This window comes from Papio anubis, chromosome 14 (genome assembly GCF_008728515.1).
Source record: "Papio anubis isolate 15944 chromosome 14, Panubis1.0, whole genome shotgun sequence".
Lineage (NCBI taxonomy): Eukaryota > Metazoa > Chordata > Mammalia > Primates > Cercopithecidae > Papio > Papio anubis.
This window is the reverse complement of record NC_044989.1, coordinates 21692252-21716824: the sequence shown is the minus strand read 5'-3', so window position 1 is coordinate 21716824 and position 24573 is coordinate 21692252. Positions and strand designations below refer to the sequence as shown.

Below are 24573 nucleotides of genomic sequence, written 5' to 3'. Positions count from 1 at the left end.
AAAATAGGTTTTCAAGATTGATTAGAAGGGAATGTTAAGTAAAATATTGCCTGAAACCAAACATTTAGGCTTTTAAGTAATTGTTTTGTTGATTTTTTTTTCTTTAATGGTGAATAGAATTGTCACTACAGAACTATGCTTTTTATTTGTCTCTAAAATGAACCTTGGTAATTCCGCAAAAACTACTGAGAGCTTTCAAAGAACAAGAGAACTGCATGTCTCCAGGGACTTGCCAGCACTTAGTATTGCTTGTTTTCTGTTTCCTTTATTTTCAACAAGAAACAAACTTCAGATTTTAGACAAGAAATGCAGTCTTCATTACGTTCAAGGCTATGTGGAAAACAAAAGAAGCTAGAAACTTTCTTAGGGACTTTTAGCCAATGGAGAACAATGACAGGGAAGTGGGAAGTTTTGGTTGGGAGCAGGGGATTCTAAATGCTAGAGCTAGGTAATCCGGCTCTGTAGAGGCTGTGTACTCAGGGAAAGCCTTATGGAAAAGTTAGAAATGAAAGTAAATCTGGAAAATTAGAGCCCAGATTATTTTTCTGTGTATTATTCAGTGCCCTAAAAGACTATACATAAAGTTAAATAGAAGCTATGCTTCTTGGAGTCTGCTACCATGTATCATATGCAGAGGGTGAGTGGGCCTCAGTAAAGTTTGCTTAATCCTAAGAATATTCTATTTCACAGTCCGTTATGTCAGAGGCACTTGAACCAGAGCAACTCCATCTTGAATAAGTTCCGGATAATATAAGACTGAGATCTACTGGGCTGCATTCCCAGGAGGTTAGACATTCTTAGTCACAGGATGAGCAATAGGACGTCAGCATAAGATACAGGTCATAAAGACCTTACTGGAGCCACTGCGCCCGGCCGACTCTCTGTGCTTTTGAGTCACTGTTCCCTTTTCTCTCTTTGGCCACTCCTTTTCAATCTCCTTACCCTCTGTTTGTATTTTATTTTTACATATTAAATTTTAGATTTCATAAGCCCTTATTCCCTTTCCTTATTTTCCTATATTCATCTGGTTTTAAATACCACCTACATGCCCATGTTCTGAATCTCCTGCTTGAGCCTAGATTTCTCCTTGTCTTCCAGAACCTTATTCCCACAACTCATGAACATCTGACCTTGGACGTCACATAGACCCTTCATGTACACCATGGTCAAAAACAAAATCATCATCTTTTCTAACAAGACTGTTGCTTTTACCTCTAGACTAAGACACGACCTAATCATTCACCTGAAAATCTACTGAGTTATCCTGGTCTTTTCCTTGTATTACACTTTTTCACATAATTAATTACTGAGTCGTAGTGGTTCATGCGAGTTATAGAGCTGCTCAGTCAGCTCCCCCTTTTTACCTCTCCCACTGGCACTGTTCTGATTTAGGCCTTTTTTTGGACTCAACAACTGATACCCCAAAATATAGCACTTGGATATGCTAGACTAAAGAAGCAGCCTCAAGGTCTCTCTGACCATTCCTGCACCTCTTCAGACTCAATTCTCTGTCTCTCTTAAAGAACACAACGAAATACCAAAATTCCCTTATCTGACTAAAGTACAGACCTTCTAAAGAAGAAAACAATTATCTCTGGTCTCTTCCCTGAGTTTTTCGCTAACTTAACTCATATGAGAAGGAAGACTGAGGGCTGTTAATACACTTGTACAGTCTTTTCTCACCAACCACTGTGTTGCAGTCTCATTCAGTATTTCAAAGAGAATCATTTACCACCCATTATCTGCTCTGCAGGCTCAATAGACTTTGACCTAGGCCATTGCATATTCTCCATATCTGTTCATTACTATCTTTCAAATGGCCATATTTTCCCCATTTCCCCTTACCTTATGAGGAAAGGTATATAAACATCTGTACCCCATGGAGTTTTGGGTAATCATTCTTCTGTGATCCTTCCACCCCCACCAATGTTAAAATTAATTTGGTATGCCTTTTCTCCTGTTAATCTGCCTTTTGTCAGCTGATTTTCAGTGAACCTTCAAAGGGTGAAGGGAACATTTTATTTGGCCCCCAAACTTCCTTCCTCTCTTAGAGTATTCTAATTCATTTCCTTGCTTCCTTTCATAGAGTTTTTTTTTTTTTTTTTTTTTTTTTTTTTTTCTTTGTTTTATATTTTTTTTTTTTTTTTTTTTTTTTTTTTTTTTTTTTTTGACTGGTAACAGAATTTATTCAAATGTGCCTTAATATAGGCGCTGGGGCTTGCCCATGGTGCTCTTGATATATAAGGCCCGGACATTCTGCCAGTTTTTCTTGAGCAATGACACCAAGAAGTTGACAGCAAGGTGAATGTTATACACAAGCTCATCGTCTGTCATCTTCACGTGACCAACAGCTACAGCCAGACATAACACCTTCTTCATTTGGAACTTGATTGTGGACTTCACCTCATCCACTTTGGCCACCATGTTTTCGTTGTGTGTGAGCAGGGAAGGGAACTTTCCTGCCTTATTTAGGCCTGGGCCGAGGATTCGTGGAATCTGCTTGATCAGAGACTCTGAGGCCAAAAACGCATCATACTTCTTGGCTAGTTTCTTGACCAGTTTTTTATTCTTGTTGAGTTTTTTCAGCGCCTCGATGTCCATGTGGGGGATATCCACGGCCTTGGCCTCGTCACAGTGCTGCTGGTCCCCCAGGACACACACAGAGAACTTGGGGCGGGGAGTGGACTTAAGCCTGACGGTGCCCGAGAAGCGCTTGTCCTTCTGGGGGTCATAGTTCTTCAAGCTGATCTGCAACTCCACCGTCTCCAGAAACTTGCGGCGCTTGCGCTGGTTCCCGTGCAGGACTTCCCGCACCGCCTCGTACAGAGTGTCGCGAGAGACTTTGCTGCTCATGGCTTCTCACGCCGCGCTAACCGGAAAAGAGCATAGAGTTTTTCTAAAATGAAAATGTACCATATGATTCAAATCTTGATAGTATTTCTCTTCTCATTGATTACAGGATAAAGTATATCTTTCTCAGTCTCATGAATGGAGCCAGTTATAGCCAGGCTGGAACTGGGCCCCTGCTTACCTTCACTTGGTCTCTACTGAACTTTAGACCTCACTCCCTGTATGTCCTTCATATGGCCAAATGTTTTTGGTTGCTGATATCACTCAACAGGTGAAGCCTCATATTAACACACTTCCTTTTCCTCTTGTCACTCCTCCCACAATAAATTTAATCATTCACTTCATGTGCTCTCAAAGCTTTTCATAAAAACTCCTTTTCCCCATCAATTCTTTTCCATGGTACTGCTTTTGGAATTACACCTTTACACATTCCAGCTCTCTAACTAGCTCTTTGACCTATTCTCCAGTGACGGGGAAAAAAAAATTGAGAGCAAAAACACTTGCCTGTATATATATATGTAGAGAGAGAGATGGGAAGCTGCTGGCCTAAGGATACTTATAGTCATTTATTAATTATATATATTATATATATAATATATAATCATATATATTATATATACATATATATATTTTTTATATATATATATATATATTTTAGTCTAATAGCATTATCTTGGCTAGCAACCTCCACCTCCTAGATTCAAAAGATTCTCCTGCCTAAGCCTCCAGAGTAGCTTGGATTACAAGCGCTGCCACCATGCCTGATTAATGTTTTTGTATTTTTAGTAGAGACAGTTTTTCACCATGTTGGTCAGGCTGGTCTCAAACACCTGACTTCAAGTGATCCTCATGCCTCAGCCTCCCAAAGCGCTGGGATTACAGGCATGAGTCACAGCACCTGGACTATTGTTTATCTTTGTATCCCTGGCATCTAGCAGGTTTCTGGTAATTTATAGGTATTTGAATACATCTGAAAAATAAGTGGGCATGCATCACATTGTGAGCTACATGAAGGAGAATGCATGAATGGCATCCAGCCTTGTCACTAGCTTCCAGATGGTTAAATTCTGGAGGACATAATATTTCACAAAGCTCAAAAGATGTGACTCAGGCTGCAGTGAAGGTCTGCCTCTCGTTGCAACTGAATACTTTCTCTCAGAGCTAATCAAACAGATTTTTCCATTTTTCCTTAAAAAAAAAAAAAAAAAGTCATGTCTGGCAAACCATCAACTAAAATAATAATTTGTCTTCATCAGCAATAGAAATTTAGAGTTTGAAATAGAGAATATCTGAGTTGCAAGGCTATGTTTTATCTGAATTTGAAGCAAATAATAAGCTTAATATTATAGTACTGTATTGTTTATGTTCTATGTGATAGTTTGTATTCTTTTTCTTCTCCTTTTGTATTTCCTGTTTACCGTTTTATCTTCCTTTTCACTGCCTAAGTACCTTCTTGTAATTGAAGAAACAGCTACAAGACAAAATGCAAGCAATGTTGCTCAATGTAAAAGAGAGGACTAGAATGATTGACACTGTAAAAGTTAAATTATTAAGCACTTATTCTGTACCAGACGTGATATGGTTAGGCTTTGGGTCCCCACCCAAGTCTCATCTTGAATTACAATCCCCATAATTCCCACATGTCTAGGGATGGGAGGTGATTGGATCATGGGGGTGGTTTCCCCCATGCTGTGCTTGTGATATTGAGTGAGTGCTCACAAGACCTGATGGTTTTATGAGGAGCTCTTCCCCCTTTGCTCCTCACACCTATCTCTTGCTCCTGCCACCATGTAAGATGTGCCTCTTCCCCTTCTACCACGACTGTAAGTTTCCTGAGGCCTTCCCAGCCCTGTGAAACTATAAGTCAATTAAACCTCTTTTCTTTATAAATTACCCAGTCTCACGTATGTCTTTATAGCAGTGTGAAAACGGACTAACACAAGACCCTGTTCTAAGAACTTTACAAAACATTTTCTTTTTGTAACCCATTATAAGTATATTAACTCATTTAATCTTTATAATAACTCTAATAAATAGGTACTATTATGTCTGCAATTTACAAATAAGCAACTAAGTGATAGAAAGGATAAAAACATGTCCAAGGTAAAAGATCTAAATACAAAACTAAGATTCTAAACAAGAAAGTTTGCTCCACCAACTGTGCCCTTAACTAGCTTGCTATCCTGCTTGTATATTGAGGGGAAAAAAGTAACTCAGGGTAGTATATTGAAGTTAGAACCCCTGGAAGTACATACACAAATATTTGAACACACAGGACATATCACAATATCAAAGGGGAGGATATAAATAACTTTGAAACTATTTAAAGACATTTCCCATTTCTACAAATCATTTAGTGGAAACTATAATTATCTTGGAGATAGCTACTTATTAATATAGACAACTTAATCATAGTTGTTGACCTATGTGTTGTTTTTGAGAAGGACAGTAGGTTTAATTTATTAAAATTCACTGTGTAGTGACCCAGAACCACATTCTAACAACAGGTGATTTAACCTATACAAAAATAAATCTAATGGTATTAATGAGTCAACGAATTGCAAGTCTTTGAAAAGAGGTGGAACTCAGAACAAAAAGTCCTTGTGTAGTCATATTTATACACTATTGTTTCAGTTTTATCTGATATAAAGGATTGTAAAAATGGCCAAATTCATTCTTTGTGTATTTTGTGAATCTCACTAATTATATGTTACTTCCTTTGTCTTGATGGGCAATTTTGTTTTGTTGTTTCATACATTCACTTTCTTCACCAGAAAAATTCATCCAAATAGGATGCTTCTGTATTTGCATAGTCTAAGCATCACACTAAACTTCAATGTCCTTGATTTTGCTTCTCAGATTTGTCGTCTTTATTAACTGCAGCCAGATAATTCTCTTTATGGATTAGATGTAGTTCTATAAGTGTGAGTTCCCTTCAGCTCATTGAAATTCCTTTGCCATATGCTTCCATCTTCACTTTTCTTCGTAGCTTTCTTGTTGCCCTGTAATCTCACATGCATCTAACATTTGCTTTTCCTTCTTATTTAGTGCCTTAGTTCCATACAAAGGAAATTTAGTAGTGGGTAGTGATCCCCAGGGCTCTGTCTTTAGCAGTCTTGCCATTCTAGATGCTGTGTTCTTTCCAGACCCATACTTTACCACATATAAATATGCTTGTATTTATAATCATATGCTTTTAGGTACAGTTTTTCTGAAAGTTTTGCAACTTTATTACCAGTTACTTGTTGGGCATTCCTACCCTAAAAAAACTCACATTTCAGTGGAAAGAAACAAAAGAGAAAACTGCAGTTCAGAATGATATGAACGATGGAAAAGGGGGACATCCAACACCGTCTGGAGTATCAGGGAGATTCCAGGAGACTGATACATCACAGATGAGTAATAGGAGCCAGTCAAGAAGATAGGAAGACAAATGGTGCAAAACTACCACTGACAACAGAATGGAGCTGCATGAAGCTTAGCTTGACGGCAGCATTGTGAATGAGAGGATAATGCATAGAAATGTGGCTTAAGAGGGAAGCAGGGCCAAATCATAAAAGGCTTACCCTCTGAAAATTGTCAGATAAATACTTTAGAACTATAATTCTCAGAGTGGCATGGCAATTCGATTTTAGAAAAGCGAGTCAGGAGTCAAGAAGATGAACCAGGAATCTACTGCAATTCTCATGACAGAGATGGACTGAATTAGAAGGGCTAGCAATTAAGTTGGAGATAAGCAAATGGATTCAAGAAATAGTTGGAAAACTAAAATTGACACAGCTTTGCCATTGGATACCAGGTATATGGAAAAGGAGATCTCAATAACTGAAAAAAGTTATATGGTTTGGGTACTAGGTAGACTCACGATGTTTTTGTTGGAGTTGGAAATTGAGATTCCATTTAAGACATGCTAAATATGAGGTTTCTATGCAACATCCAAGTGCAGATGCTTGGTAGATGTATAGACACATTAGTCTGGGGAACAGAATGAATATATGGACTCAAGATGTGGTTGTGGATATGGGGAAGGTATGATACAAAGAATATGTGTAAGATCACTGGCTGAGACTAAGCAAGTGTTCTCTAAGACTAGAGGAAGAAGGGCAGGCATGAAACGGATAGAAAGATATTTGCAGTTAATGGGTATGTGAGAAGTGAGATAGGTCATTTCTGATCTAAGTTTCTTCATGTTTTGGGAACTGAGAGTATCTACTAGATGTAAAATGAATGAGACTGGATATCAGCTTGAGTACAGTGCTGAATGTTGGAATGGCACTGAAGGCAACGGAAATTATTAAAGGCAAGTAAAGGAGTTGCCAAGTGACATGAGAGCTGAACTGAGTGTGGAGGGTAGGAGCTCCTTGTGGTGCTTTAGAGTGTGTGATATAACTCAATTTGTGGCCATCATACTGAAGTAGAGTCAAATGTTATCAGCATAAGCATGTCAAGCCGCTGTAACCTGAATCCAACCATTTTGTAATATATGCTATTATTTAAGTCCCTCAAATAGCCCTATAGAGTAATACTACTCTTATCTCCATTTTAAAAGTGAAAAAAATATTTGAGGAGAATAAGTAACTTGCTCCGGGAAACCCAGAAAGTCAGAGATGAAAGTCAGAGATGAAACTCAGAAATTCAGGGATGAGACCATATTATATTGGACAAACAACGTTTCTAAAGTATATTAGGTTTGCTTTCTTCATAAAATGACTTTCATTCTGTGAGCAACACAGGCCACCAACCTCTAGTAAGAGCTAGTGGTTTAGCAAAGGCTCGTGATCCCAGCTTAGAAGCATTTTCAGAGATTCTGCCAACGGTAGGGTTGAATTTGATAACTTTGAAGCACCTTCTAAATTAAATATTCTGAGTATCCCTCCTCTAAATGACAATGACAGTGTCTTTTTAAAAATGATTTCATGATATAAAATTCCAGGAGTGTCTTAAATTTTAAGTAACTCAATTTCTGTCTTCACTTACTGCTAGATAAAATATATGAGTTTGTTTAGTGTGATTGTGTGTATGTATGTGTGTGTGCACAGAACCACAGATTTGACTTTTGCTCTTTATTGCATTTCTTAAACTAGCTACACTTGGCAATTCATTTACATCAATAATTGAAGAGCCATCAGTCTCCTCTTGTCTTAAACTCCTTGCTATGCACACTAATGATATGCATGATTGGCTATTGCCATAAAAATGCACCATAAATTTTTTAAAGATAATTCAGCTACAGAGATGAATCAATATGAATCTACAGTGATAACATATGAGAAACAATTTCTCTAATGCCACTTCAAAGTAGTTAGCACTCCTCTTGATGAGAACCTGTCACTGCTTCCAGTTGGAGTTTTTAGGCAGTGATTTAGCACTTCCCTCTTTCAAAATCTGCCTAAGGTACTCTGTTCTCATCCACCTAGTTTTTAGATTACCCATCCCTACGGATACTTCTTTGGTTTTCTGCTTTCTAGTTTCTAATGGTTTAGGTGTCCTGTAAGGGAAAAGGACCTATTATGTCTTAAGTGTGCCATAAAATTGAGCATGAAATATGTATTGTGCTTAATCATTCATTCATTCATTCATTTGACTGACTGTCATTTGTTTGCCCTTAAATAGAGAGAGGTCTCATCTGTGAGACTGCCATCCATTAGAAGACACAAATTGTAACAGAAATAAAACTAACCCTAAGCCCAGTCTGTGCTCATACAGAGGGGCAGTGTCTAAACTGAATAAGGATATTCTGGGCCCTAAATATGTGATAATTTTGTTTATTTTATTGTAGAAAGTTGGGACAATGCTATTTGCAGGTCATTCATCAACCTGGGAAGCCAGTGTGGGAAAAGGGCTGTAGGGCAGGTACAGTCACTCCTCTCAGCACTGTCTGTCACCAAAATGCATACATTTGTGTTCTAGATAGTGTTATTTGGCATACAGGGTTTTAACTTGCATACATGTTATTATGCTTTAATATCATTCTACGTCTTATTTTATTCTAAACTATATTTTATATCTATTCATGTTGCACCATTTTATACCTAGTTCATTTTTTCCATGATATATTCCAGTGGATCCATAACATATCACTTGTCCACTCCTCTATTGATTATCACTCAAATCTTTGATTACAATAAGCATGCACGCACACGCACACGCACACACACACTCACTTCAATCAACTACTTTATATATGTCCCCTTATAAACTTTGTCTGTGATATGTGCTCAGGAGTAGAAGTGATTAATTATAAGGCATATGCTAACTTAATGACATGAGGAACCACCAGAATAATTTCCAGAATGGCTAACAACTTTGACATAATCAGTGTGCTAGAGTTCTTGTCTGCTCACATCTTTACCACCATTTGGCATCCTGGCACCTTTCCAATTTTTGCTCTTCTAATGAGTGTTGCCTTGTGTTTCATTTTTGTTTAATTGTATTTTTTTCTTATTTCAAGTTACTTTGAGTTATTCTTTGGAGAAATTTCAAAAATTTTAGCATATATTCCCATGAATTGCTTTTGCCCATTTTTCTGTTGGATTTCAAACATATTGTTTCCCAAGTTAGAAACAGGATGTTTAGTGAAGGAAGACCAGAATAGTAATAAAACAGGGATTCTAAACCAGACAGAGGTTTTTAAATCCTGGATCCACAATGTAATAGCTGTGTGATATTAGGGAAGTTAAGCTTCTGTTTCTTTTCTTCTACATGACATCAGTAAGGTTTTAAAAAATGTTAAATTAAGTAAGCCATTTACTATTACTATTATTGCTACTGTATGGCCAACAGTAATCATTTTAAATTTTAACTGATATGTTTGATTTAATCAAAGAAGACCATGTGATCTCCATCCTCTTCCCCTCACCATCAATTTTGTCAAAAGGGTCAAGATAAGTGATGAGAGACTATCACCCTAATATTTATTATCACTGTGATTTTCTTTTTGATAGAGTAATATTTTACTTGCATATAACTTACATACAATAAAATGTGCAGATCCTAAAAATTCAGTTCTATTATTTTTGACAATTTTATACATGCATGTAGTTACCACCAAAAACATGGAAAACATTTCCATCATGTCACATTGTGCTTCGCTCAGGTCAACTTTCTCTGCACCCTCAGCCCTGAGGATATTTTCCTGACTTTGCATAACACATGGTAGTTTTGGTTGTTCTTGAACTTCTCATAAGTGAAATTGTACTGTGTGTGCTCTTTTGTGTCATGTTTCTTTGGATCAGCACTATGCTTTCTAATTTATTCGTGTTGTTGCAATTATCAGCAATTTATTCCTTTTCATCACTGACTAGAACTCTCTCATATGAATATACAACATGTTTCTGCACTTCCTACTGATAGACATTTGTGTTACTTCTAGTTTGGGGCCATTATGAATATTGCTAATGAAAATTCCTCTTTAGGGTGTGTGTGTTTGTGCGTGTGCATGCATGCAGGTGCACATATGTGTTTGTATATCTTGAGGAAATGCCAAAGAGCAGACTAGCTAGGACGTAGGGTTAAGGTAGATCTATGTTTACCTTTATCAGAACTACTAACTAGTCCTCCAATATGGTTAAACCACTTTACACTCCTGGCAGCAAGGTAATAGAACTCCGTTTGTTCCACATGCTTGCCAGCATTTGACATTGTCCATCATTTTTTTTTTTTTTAAATTTTAGCCACTTTATTGGGTGTGAAAAGATATCTCACTGTATCTGTGATTTCATTATTTGATGACATATTCCCTATTCATGTGTTTATTTGCCATTTTTATGTCTTCATTTGTGGAGTATCTATTCAAACATCTTGCTTGGTTTTGTTTATATTGAGTTGTCTTCTTGTATTGTTGATTTCTACATATATGTATATATTTTTATATTTATTCTAGAAATCAATAAAAGAAGACAACTCAATATAAGCAAAAGGCCATATATATACACATAAATATACATATATACACATACATACACATATATATGCATATATATACACATATGCTGTTTTAAAAATAAAGCATCTATGAATATTTGTTCCAATTATGGCTTACTTTTTGATTTTTTAAATATTGCCTTTTGATTAGAATAAATGTAATTTCAATAAAATTTGTTATCTCTCTCGTTTTCTTTTACACTCTATGATTTTTTTTGTATTCCATCTAAAAATTATTTCTTATACAATGTAATGAAAATATTCTCTGGAGTTTTTATTTCATTCACTTTATTATTCTAGCATTCTTGTTATTAAGATGTTTCAACCTATGACTCATTTTGCATTTTTGTGTTTGGCGTGAAGTGGGAGTCAATGTTTATTTTTCATAAATAGAATTCTGGTTCTTCCAAAATTTTTTTTTTAATTTAGGCTTTTCTTTTCCTGTTTGATTTTGCGTTGTTCAAAAATCCATTAAGTAAATATTTATGGGTGATTTATCCACTTTCTCTCATTGATCATACATCAGTGCTACATTGTCTTTATTACTAGAGATTTATGTTAAATCTTAAAATTAGGCAGTATAAGTCCTCCAATTTTATTTTCCCAAGATAATTTTGGCTATTGTAGATAATATGCATTTCCATATTCGAGCTTGTCAATTTCTTCAACAGCAATGACAACAATAGACTTGTGGGGTTTTAATTGCATTTGGGTTGAATCTATAACAAATTTCTTATGAGAATTGACATCTGAACAATATTGAATCTTCCAATCCATAAACATGATATATATCTCCATTTACCTAAGTCTTCAAATTCTGTCACTAACGTTTGGTGGTTTACATTTTAGGGGTCTTACACATCTTTCATTGGGTTTATTCTTTAGGTTTTTAAATGCTTTTTCATATTTTTATAGATATTTTTATAGCTATTTTATAGATAGTAGCTAATATAGACTTTTTCAGTTTGTTGATAATACACAGAGATATAATTAATTTTGGTGCAATAACCCTGCACCCCATCATCTTGTTAATTTATTCATACTAGCATAGTTTTTTGTAAATTTCATTTTTTCTTTTCTTTTCTTTTTGAGACAGAGTCTCGCTTTGTCGCCCAGGTTGGAGTGCGGTGGCGCCATCTTGGCTCACTACAACCTCCGCCTCCCAGGGTCAGGGGATTGATTCTCCTGCATCAGTCTCCTGAGTAGCTGGGACAACAGGTGTGTGCCATCACACCTGAATAATTTTTGTGTTTTTGGTAGAGACGGGGTTTCACCATGTTTATTAGGCAGGTCTGGAACTCCTGACCTCATGATCTGCCCACCTCGCCCTCCCAAAGTGCTGGGATTACTTGCGTGAGTCACTGCGCCCGGCTGATTTCATGTTTTATACATACAAAATAAGTCATCTTTGGAGAATAATAGTTTTAATTCTTTTTCATCACATTCGTACAATTTATTTCCTTTACTTGCTTTAATACATTAACACTTATAGTACCATATTTAATGGAAGTGGTGAGAATGAGTATCTTTCCTCATTTTCAACATAAAAATGTCCACTAATTTGGCATCATTAAATGTGATGTTAAGTGTAGTTTTTATGGACAAAATACATAAATATTGAGGTTTTTAATTTTTCTTTAGATTACTAGTGTACTGGGAGGTTTGAACAATTATGAATTGGTATTGGATTTTGTCAAATGCTTTTTCTACATCTATAGATTAGAATAGTAGTATAATTTTAACTATTATTCTGTATAGTAAATCATATTGCTTACTTTTTATGTTACATCAACCTTGCCATCTTGAGGTGAGCCCCACTTGCTTAAAATTTATTAGCCTTTATGTTATATATTCCTACATTTAGTTGGCTGATATTTAGTCAAAAATGGTTGCCTCTACGTTATGGGAGATATTCATCAGTAATTATTTTTTTTAAATTTCCTCTTAGTGTCAGAATTATGCTGAACCTATTAAATGAAGTGGAAAGTGTTTATTCCTCATCCATTTCTAAAACAAAGAAACAGACACCTTGTGTAGCATTGCTGTTAATCTCTCTTAAATGATTAATAAAATTCTTGGGTGGAGTCTCCAGGTCTGGAGTTTTCTTTATGGCAATGTTTCAGATTGTGATTTAATTACTTAGAGTTCTATGCAGGTGTTTCATTTCCACTTGTAGCAGCTGCTTTTGAATAATCTTACTAATTTTAAAGTGTCAAATATATTGCCATACATTTTAAAAATATTTCCTCATTATCATGCTAATGTTTGTAGGATCTATAGTTTTCTTTTTGTGTTCTTAATATTGATCATTTGAGATTTGTCTTTTGTTCTGTGTTTAGTCATCTTGGCTTTTTATCAATTAACTTTTCAAAGAAACTACTTATACATTTGTTGTTTTCTGTATTGTTTGTCCATTTTCTATTCATGTTTGCTTCTATATTAACATTTGTTGTTCAACTGCTTCCTTATTTTGGATTTAGTTTACTCTTTTTTGGTACTTTTATAAACTGGAATGTTAGATTATTAAGTTTTACACTTTTCTTCATTTTCTAATGTAGGCATTTAGTGCTGTAAAATTCATTATAATTAATGTGCAGCTGCATTTCACACGTTTTGATAGTCTCTGCTTTCATTATCATTTAGTTTGAAAGATTTTCTAATTTCCCATGTGATTTATGTACCCAGGAGTTATATAAAATTGTGTTGTTTAATTTCCCAATACTTAGAAATTTACTTGTTGATATTATTATTGATTCTTACCTAAATACCATTGTTGTCAGAAAATATGCTTTGCTTATTTAAATTATAAAATATTTATTAAGCTCAGCCTATGGTTTATCTTAATGAATGTTGCATGTTCACTTGAAATTAATGTACCTTCTTCAGTGTGGGAGTGTAATGTTCTCTAAATGTCAATTCAATCAAGTTGGTTGATAATTTGTTGTTGTTGTTGCTATTGTTGGGTTTTTCTCACATCCTCTATCCTTAATGATTTTTGGTCTGGATGTTCTATGAATTATTGTAAATGTGGATGTCTTTATATTTCCCTGTGTAATTCTTTATATTTTCCTTTGGTTGTATCCGTTTATTTTTTCACATATTTTAAAAATAATTTATTGAGGTAAAATTCATATAACATAAAATTGAACATTCTAAATTGAACAATTCAGCGGCATTTAATACATTCACAGTGTTGTTTAACCACCACCTCTATCTAGTTCAAAAACATTTCCATCCATACAATGCAAAACATCTTACCCATGAAACAATTCTTCCCCTTCCACCTCTCTCTCAGCTTCTGGCAGCTACCAATCAGTGCTTTGTCTCTATGAGCTTATCTATTCTGGAGAGTTTATGTACATGGAATCATATCTTATTTGTTCTTTTCTGTCTGGTTTCTTTCACTTAGGGTAATGTCTTGTAGGTGCCTCCATTTTGAAGTATGTGTCAGTACTTCATTCCTTGTTATGGTTTAATAATTCCATTATATGCCTATGGTACAATTGTTTATTCATCCATTGATGGAAATCTGGGCTGTTTCCAACTTTTGGCTATTGTGAATAGGGCCACCGTGAACATGAATGCACACATACTCATGTGAGTGCCTTTTAAAAATTCTTTTGCGTATACACCTTTTGTCTTTAACTTTTTGAGGAATTACCAAAATCCTTCACAGAGCAGCTGTAACTTCCCACCTGTAATGTATACAAATTCCAATTCTTCCACATCCTCACCATCACTTGTTGTTTTCCATTTTAAAAAATTAGTCCTCCTGGTGGGTAGGAACTCGTACTTCACTGGCATTTTGATTTCAATTTTGCTAATGATTAATAATGTTGGACATATTTTTATGAGTTTTCTGGGCCTTTGAATATTTTCTTTGTAAAAAATGTTTATTCAAATCCCTTGTTCATTTTTAAACTAGGTTGTTTGAATTTTGTTGTGGAGTTTTAATAATTCTTTATATATTCTGTTTAATAGACCCTTATTAAATACATGATTTGCAAATATTTTCTGTAGATTCACTAAATTCTCCATTCTCTTTAATTTTCCAATTAAAACACTTTTTAGATAATACATTTTAAGGCACAAACTTTAAAATTTTGGTGACATTCTATTTCTCTATTTTTTTTAATTGTGCATGCTTTTCGTGTCATACCTAAGAATCCGGTGGTAAAGCCAAGGTCATGAAGATTTATCCATAATTTTTTCTATAAGTTTCATTGTTCTAATGCTTATATTTAGGTCATTGACTCATTTACAACTATTTTGTGTACATGATTTAGGTTGAGGGTCCAACTACATTTTCTTTATTATTATTTTTTGAATGAGAAACTTTTATTGCATCGAGCCATTGTCGTTTTGGCATTGTATATAATAGTGTTTAGATTTCCCTGATTAATAAATATTTTTTGCTACTGTTTTAAGCAAGTATTTAGAAATTTATTCAATCTTTATTTATTTATTTTTTTCAAGATGGGGTCTCGCTCTTTTGCCCAGTCTGGAGTGCAGTGGCACGATCTCACTGCAACCTCCACCTCCTGGGTTCAAGTGATTCTCCTGCCTCAGCCTCCTGGGTAGCTAGGACTACAGGAAGACGCCACCACACCTGGCTAATTTTTGTATTTTTAGTAGAGACAGTGTTTCACCATGTTGGCTAGGCTTTTCTCAAACTCCAGACCTCAGGAGATTGGCCTGCCTCGGCCTCCCAAAGTGCTGAGATTACAGGTGTGAGCCATCACGCCTGGCGTGATTTATTCTTTTTAAGGTTATTTTATTTTGTTTTAAGTTGACATGTAATAGTTGTACATATTTATGAGTTACGAGTAATATTTTCGTACATGTATACCATGCATAATGATCAAATCAGGATTAGCAAATCTATCACCTTGAATATTTATCATTTCTTTTGTCATAAACATTCAAAATCCTCTCTTCTAGCTTTTTGAAAATAAAAGTATTGTTAACCATATTCACTCAATAGTGCTACAGAGCATTAGAATTTATTCCTAGCATTAGCTGTGACTTTGTATCCATAAACCAGTCTTTTCTTATTCTCCCTTCCTATTCCTAGCCTTTCATAACCTGTATTCTACTCTCTACTTTCATAAGCTTTTATAAGTGAGAACATGCAGTATTTATCTTTATGTGTCTGACTTATTTCATTTAACATAATGTTCTCCAGGTTCATCCATGTTGTCACACATGACAGTATTTTCATTCTTTCTTATGGCTGAATAGTACTCTACCAACTTCATTTTTTTGTTTATAAATATCTAGTTGTCCCAGCACTGTCTGTTGAAGAGGTTATTCTATCCCCATTGAATAGCCTTAGCAATTACTTAAAGATCAACTGGTCATAGATAGATGGACAGATTGATGTATTTTGAATTCTGTTCCATTAGTCTCTATTCTTATGCCAAAAGCACACTATTTTTATTACTGCAGTTTTCTAGTGAATTTAAAGTTGTGAATTCCTAGTCCTCCAACATTGTTCTTGTTTTTCAAAATTATTCTGACTCCTTGGGCATCTTTCAATTACATACACATTTGAGGATTCACTTTTCGATTTAATTTCAGAAAATGAGCTTAAGAAATGCTACTGTTTGCATTGAATGTGTTGATCACCTTGGGTAGTATTGCCATTTTAACAGTATCAGGTCTTCCAATTCATGAACACGTGATAACTTTCAACTTGTTTACATCTTTTAACATTTATTTCAGCAATGCCTCATAATTTTTGGCCTGCAAGTCTTCCACATATTGGATTAAATTTAAGCCTCAGTATTTCATTCCTAACTTCATTCCATTGTGGTTGCAGGATATATTTTGCATTACTTTAATCTTAAAATTATTCAGATGTGTTTTTGGTCTAACATCCACTTTGAATAGGTATATTTCATTCTTGTGGATGCTATTGTAAATATATATCTTTTTAAAATTTCCTTTTTGGGTTGTTTATTGCTGGTGTATGGAAACATGATTGATTCTTCCCTATTGGTCTTATATCATGCAACTTTGTTCAATTTGTTTATTAGCTCTAGCTACTTTTTATGGATTCTTGGCTTTTTTTTTTCTATAGAAGATCATGCCATTTGTGAATAGTTTCATTTCCTTCTTTTCAATAATAATGCTTTATTATTTATTTTTCTTGCCTAAATACTTTGGCTACAAATTTCAGTATAATGTTGAATAGCAATAGTAGAAGCAGGCCTACTTGTGTTGTTCCTGATCTCAGAGGGAAAACTTCCAGTTTATCACCATTGACTGTAACCTTAGATGCTGGGTTTTCATAAATGTCTTTTATCATGTTGAGAACATTCCCTTTTATTCTTAATTTTCTGAATGTTGTGAAATAGTATTAAATTTTGTCAAATCTTTTTTATGTAAATTGATACATATATATAAATTTCATTTGTTCTGTTAATGTGTATGTTACAGTGATTAAATTTCTTATATTAAAACATCCTTTCATTCTTTGGATAAATCTCGCTTGGCCATGATGTATAATCCTTTTAGCATGCTATTGAATTTAATTTCCTAATATTTTGTTAAAGATTTGGGCTTCTACATTTATAATGAATATTTGCTTGTAATTTTATTCTCTTATATTGTTTATCTGGCTTTGGTATCATGGTAATGCTGGCCTCAAAATGAGTTAGAAAGTATTTCTTCCTGCTCTATGTTTTTGAAGAATTTGAGAAGTATTGATACTAATTTTTCTTTAAGTGTTTAGTAGAATTTACCAGTGAAGCTGTCTAGTTTTGGATTTTCCATTTTTGGGAGATGATTGATTAGGAATTCAATCTCCTTACTTTTTCTAAGCCTGTTCAGATTTTCTGTTTCTTCTTGAGTCAGATTTGATAATTTGTGTATTTCTAAGAATTAGTCCATTTTATTTAGGTTATCTAATTTGTTGGTGTAAAAACTCATATAATGTTTTTATAATTATTTTTATTTCGGCAAGTAGCAGTACTTTATTCCAGTAGTAGCATTCTCATTTTCATTTCTGACTTTACTTGGTGTTTTTTGGTTTTTGATTTTGCTGTTCTAGCTAAAGATATCTCAATTTATTAATCTTTTCATAAACTATCCTTTGTTTTTGTTGATTATCTCTAGAGCTTTTAGTTTCTAGCTCATTTTTCTTTAATTGACTTTATTATTTATTTTCTTCGCTAGCTTTGGATTTAGTTTGCTCTTCTTTGTCTAGTTCTTTAAGGTGTAGCATTAGTTTGTTGAATTGAGGTCTTTCTTATTCTTTAATGTAGGTATATTCTGCCATAAATTTCCTTCAGAGCCCTGCCTTTGGTGCATCCCATATATTTTGGCATGTATATTTCCCTTTTCATTATCTTTAAATATTTTTAATTACCTTTGTGTATTTTCTCTTGTTTCATTGGTTGTTTAAAAATGTGCTGTTTGATTTTTACATATTTTAAAATTTTCCAGTTTTTCTGCAGTTATTAATTTCTAACTTCATTGTGGTTAGAGGATGTATTTCATGTCTTTCGAATTTATTCAAATTTGGTTTTGGTTTAATACCCCCTTTTAATTAATATCTCAACTTAAACTTCAATATCATACAAAAAATCTATTATACATCTCTACTCAAACTTTTTATGCTGTTGTCAAACATATCAATATGATTTATATATAATATAGATTTATAGTTATTTTTATACATTTTAAAAATGATTCAGGAAATGAAAAGTGGAGTTACATTCTAAAAATACATAATATTGGTTTCAAAATTTGCTTATATAGCTATCTTTGCTGGAAGTCTTTACTTTTTTTCATATGGCTCTGTATTCTAATGTCCTTTCATCTCAACTTGAAAGATTTCCTTTAGCATTTATTGTATGGCTGAGCTACTGGTAATAAACTCTCTCTACTTTTATGATCTGTGAATGTTTTAATTTTATAATCATTTTTGAAGAATAGACTTGACAGTTGTAGAATTATTGGTTGAGATTTATTATTATTCTTTCAGCACTTTACACCCTCATACTACCTTCTGTTCTACATGGTTTCTGATGAGACATCAGCTGTTAAACAAATTGAGGATAACTTGTAAGTGATAAGTTGCTTCTCTCTTGATATTTTCAAGTTTCTGTTTGTCTTTGTCTTTGTCTGTCAACAATTTTATTATTACATGTCTCAGTGTGGCTCTCTTTGGGATTATCCTACCTGGAGTTCTTTGAACTTCTAGGATGTATAGATTCATGTCTTCCATCACATTTGGGAAGTTTGGGCCATTATTTCTTTAAATATTATTTAGCCTCTTTCTCTCTTCCTCTTCTGAAAGCTACATATTTGCAAATGTTGATCTGCTTGATTGTGTCCTACAGGTCCCTTAGGCTCTGTTTACTTCTCTCCATTATTTTTCCTCTACTCCTTACATGGAGTAATTTAAATAGTCCTATATTTAAGTTTGCTAAATCTGTCTTCTCTCTGTTTAATATTATTGTCAAACTGCTGTAGTTTTTCATTTCAGTGATTGTAAAACTATATTCAGTTATTATTTAGTTTTTTATGCATATTTAACACAGGTAATTCAAGATCTTTTTCTACTAAGTCAAATATCCGGGCTTTCTTAGGTACAGTATCTGTGCATACACACAGACACACACATACACATACACACACACACACACACACACACACGTATATATCCTTTTGAATGAACCATACTTTCCTGTTTCTTTGTACTGTTTGTATTTTTTTTTCTCTTGAAAACCAGAAATCGAATGCAATAAATCTGGAAATCAGATTCTTTCTCTTCACTACAATTTGCTGTTGTTGATTTTTGATAGCCACACATATCTGCTTAGTGATTTTCCAAATTGTTTTTGAAAGTTTATATTCATTGTCACATGGTCACTAATGTCTCGGTTCCTATGGCTTGTGTTCAACTAGTGTTTGATGGAAATTCAACTAGTGTTTAATGCCAAGAGATTTCAAAAAGCAACAACAACAAAAACCACATTTCCCATTTGTAGATTTTCTCTGTGCTGGGGCACTTCTTTAACATTTTGCCAGGCCGTTTACAACTCTGCCTAAGGCTTCATTACCTACTTGCACTGTACCTGGTGATCAGCCAGAGGTAAAGCATTAGGGCATGCATTTGATTTTCAAAATTCTTCATCATACAGGTGTACTTTTGAATGCCTTTGACATGCATGTGGCTTTCTATATTATCCAACACACATGTGTACTTTCGAATGCCCTAATTTTCCCAAGACTCCCCTTCTCCTGATATTTTTCTCTCAGACTTTAAACCACCTATTGTATGTCTTAATGGTAAGTTTTCCCCAGATACTATCAGATTCTTATTCCACCTTGCAGTGTTTTACAGCAACACCTATTAGTTTTCTTCTCTGAATGAGTTTTGATTTAAGTAAAACAGATAAGCACCTTGCATCAGTCCTTCAAGTAGCCTCCAGATAGGTTAGCAAAGACAGAAACAATGATGTATGAATAAGATGTGCTCTGCTCTCTCTGGAACAAGGGACCAGGTTCCCATACTGACTGAGGCTGTGGGCTGCTATATTCAAGACTGTCATGAAGCCAAAGAAAGGTAGGTAGAATCACCAGAAACATTTCCCACTGTTTTTTAAGTTGCCTTTTTCTTGATACATAGTTTTCTTAGTTGCTGTAGACCTGTGACTGTTTTCCAAAAATCTAACAGAATTGGTTCTGACCATTTATGGTTATTTCTCAATGTTTCTTTGTACAGAGAGGTGGCTGTAGCTGCCTATTCTGTCATTTTGCTGACATTTGCTTCATGTATTTGAAACACTTTTATGAAGTATGTTTACATTTATGATTCTTATGTATTTTGACTATTTGACACTTCACCATTACTCTTTGCTTTGACATCTTATTCTGTATGATTCAAGATAAACACTCCAACCTCTCTATGCTAAGTATTTGTACCAAATATCTTCTCTATTCTCTTCTGCAGAATATTTATTCTTGTTTCAGCAGGCAGTGCCATTAAAGGGTGATTACCTTAAACTTGTTGCCTTGTTTTTGGTTTGTTGATGCAGATCTGTGAAATTCTCAGAATTTCCCAAGCCCATATAACTTGGTGAGACAAAACTTTCAAATCTGTCTTCCTTTGGGATCCTATTAAGGCTTGAGTTTAGTCTTATTCAAAGTGAGTATGGGGTAGGTCTTACTCTCCACGGTTATCTTCACTCCTTTCTGTTAATAAAGTGGCATTTCTATTATTTTTTGGCTGCTAGGGCTACAAAGAAGTGGTCAATGAGACTTACTCTGGCATGGTCAGGATTCCAACATTTCTCAGCACTGCTTTCCCCCATCAGCGTTCAGCATCAGTATCTCTGTTCCATTCTCAACAACCTCACGGAAGCTGTCTAGTAAACCTTGATTGGATTTTCCCAAACATAGAAGGCCGATCTCTCAACCACAGACTCATAGGGAGCCCTTATAGTAAATTCTGGATACCTTATCTTCTTGGTTCCACCTCCCCAATGTTCCATCTCAGATTTCACCCTTTTCAGTGGCCTCAAATTATGATTTCTGCTGCCTAGTTTCAGCTGGACAGTCCTGTTCTACTAGAGTTGCATCACTTTTTGCCCAAATGAGAAATTTTTTTCCCATGTAGATAGCTGTATAATTGAAAAAGATCATCTCACAGCCTCCTCGTGAGTTTGGAGTCTTGTGCTGCCTGTTTTCCATTGCCTGAAAAACAGTTGGCCACTGTATATTATCCAGTTCTGTAGTTGTTATGGCGGGAGGGCTAGTCTTGTAAGCCACCTCTCCATTAGCAAAAATGGAAACTTCATCATAATTATTTTATTATCTTTGTTATTTCCATTGTAGTCATTTCTTAAGTGTTTTCTCTCTTGCATTTCCTTGCTTCATCGTGTGCGTTGGAGTTTTTGATTGAACGCCAGCTATTTTTTGAGGTAGAACAACAAAGACAGGTAAACAAGGTCTGAATCCAAATAATAGTGTACCACATCTTCTATCAGGACAGCACTGAGGGGAGTGCTCTGAGTGAGTCTAATCTTTTGATGGTCTCTGTCAGGTTATTCTTGCAGGTTTAATTGATTTTGTTTGCCTCTAATTTCAAATTTTTTAGGGCCATATTGGGATTTTAGATTTCCTTTAGAAAGGCTCAGGACCTGAACAGTAGAGATATTCCAGAGTTCTCTTCATGCTTTAAAAATGAGCTGCCAGTTTTCTGAATGCTGGGAGATCTCGCTCTAGCGAGTGCTAGCTTGTAGACTAGCACTAAGCTTTTTGGGTACTAAAGAATTTTCTATGTTAATTCCCACCACGTCCCCTGCTTTCTGTGCTGCCAAAGATATCTCTCATCTTTGCTGCTCCATTCCAACTTTCAGATGACAGCTGCAGTCCACTTGTGAAAAAGAGATTTCTATGAGCATTCCTGTTGGCCTTTGGCGTATTTGCTGTTTTGCATTTCATATGGGAATGAGTGTTTGTGTTGGTGTAACCTCAGTCTGGGGCTAGTACTCTATAGAATTTGAATCAAATTTTCTGGTTCCCACATACATTTCATAAATGTGTAGAAGGTTGGATTTTTCTTCAATTTTCTGGCCTATGGTGAGTTTCTTCTCTGCTAGAGATAATAGTAATCCTATGTCTTTTTTCTCACAGCAAGTTCTCATAATTTTTTGAAATTTAGTTTGGTGAGGCTCTCTTAGGGGTTTTGAAAGAGCTAACTGCTTCTCATGTCAGGTAGGAACAATGGGCTCTTACAAACTTCTCCCCTATGTCTTTGGTTTTGTACATATACATCGTTATTTCAAACACCAAATCTCCAGAAGTCCAGACTGAGATTCACCATGCTTTGAGTGTTTTGGTAAACACTGTCACAGTTCACAAAAGCAGTGTTCAACAGATAAAACTCTGAGCATTAAGTCTAGTTAGTATTCAGGCATTTAGGCAGTTAATTTTTTTTTTTCAAATGCAGAATTTTTATTTTTAGGTCACTGTTCCCCTTCAGAAAGTCTTTCATATTGCTGACTTTCTTGACATTAGGGTGAAAGATTATGAATGGTTTAAAGGGATTGTTGATAACCGTTAGAATTAACTATGTAAAAATAAATTTGTAAGTGAGGCATTGTTCACCAATTGACTCATTGTTATTTCTTTCTCTAATAATGGGTCTAATATATGTTACTATTACTACTAATTTTACGATTAATAATACATTGTACTAATGTATGTTCTGATTTCAAAATAAGGATGGTTTTAGAATGTGATTTTAGAAAACCTAATATTTTAAAGAAAATGATTTAAATAATGCTTAACAATGTCAATATGTTTGTGATTTTCTTTTTTAAATATATGTACATAGTCTTACATATAATGCAGTATCACATCAGGTAGGACATTTACTCTTATTTCATAAATTCAGATATGTTTGAAACACTTCTTTTATTTTTCATAACAAGACAACCTTTATTCACCATACATTTCCTCCTTCCACCTTCCTTTAACTTGTGTGTCCACCACCTAGATGACCCAAGCTTCTGTTTCTTTCTGTAGCTTACAATGCTATAGAAGTTTTAATTACCTGACACTTATTGAGTCTCCCTCCTATATGGGAATTTTGGATTCCCATATATATGTAGGGAATTATATATGTTTTTTCTTCTATTAATCTGTCTTATGTTAATTTAATTCATAGACCAGCCAAAGAACCTATAAGGGTAGATGGAAGTCATTTTCTATCCCCCTACTTCTTCAAAGTATTTTATTTTAGTTTTAGTTTAGTAAGTTTTGGTGTACAGGTTGTTTTTGGTTACATGGATAGCTTATTTAGCGGTAATTTCTGAGATTTTAGTGCACCCATCACCTGAGCAGTGTACATTGTACCCAATATGTAGTCTTTTATCCCTAACTCCTCTCCCAACTGAGTCCTCAAAGCCCATTATACCAAACTTATGCCTTTGCATCCTCATAGCTTAGCTTCCTCTTATAAGTCAGAACATATGATATTTGCTTTTCCATTCCTGAGTTACTTCACTTAGAATAATGGGCAGTTTAAAATCTAATGTGAATATATCTTAGAAGTTTAGAAAGCATGTAGAACTGTTCTCTTTCTGGGTTATTAGCCCTTAGAGTTCTCCCTTCTGATTCCTTCATCTACTACAGATAGCTGCTCCTATACAGAAACTTTCTAAGATAACTTCTGTCCTCCCTTTAAATAAGCAGAAAGGATGATGGAATGAAGAAGATTCTAAAAGAGGAGAAAGCTATAGGGGAGAATAAAGGGTTAGAGAGAGAGCCAGAAGGGAAAAGGCTGAGAGGCTGCCTGAAATATTGAAAATAGATGATTACAAGGGAGGCTCCTGGGAGAACTCAGGCAGGCTTCCTGGCAGAACAGGAGACTGGTGTCTAGAGCTCAGTAACTCAGCTCCCATGTGTCCTCAGTATCATCTGTGTAGAAAGTCAGCTAGCAAAGGGATGGAGGATGCTGGCTCTGTTCCTGTAAGTTATTTCTGGATGCATTATTCATATTTGATAAATCATTTAGAGGCAGCTACTTTATTAGCTTATAAAGCACATTATACGGTTTTAAATTGTTAATACAGGCTGTTGTGATGCATATTGTAGCTCAGAAAAGCCATGCATCACTTTAATTCATAGCCTCATTATAAAGCTTGTTACAAAGTGCTGCATTATTGCATGAGGGATAGTGGAGCAACATTTCTACAAGAAACCTGAATGTTTTATTTACATCATTGGTTGCTTGGTATAGACCATAAGAAATGCATTGGAAGATGGAACTAGATCAGATTT

The 24573-nt window shown here is 34.9% G+C and overlaps 1 protein-coding gene across 1 annotated transcript; it reads right to left on the bottom strand.

The window, feature by feature from the left end:
- Positions 1-2170: 2170 nt before the first annotated feature.
- On the bottom strand, positions 2171-2898 carry LOC101026848 (60S ribosomal protein L10a). The gene has a single exon (XM_031654959.1). It carries the CDS (start codon positions 2851-2853, stop codon positions 2200-2202), a length of 654 nt encoding a protein of 217 aa, XP_031510819.1. The 5' UTR covers positions 2854-2898; the 3' UTR covers positions 2171-2199.
- Between the last annotated feature and the right edge of the window lie 21675 nt (positions 2899-24573).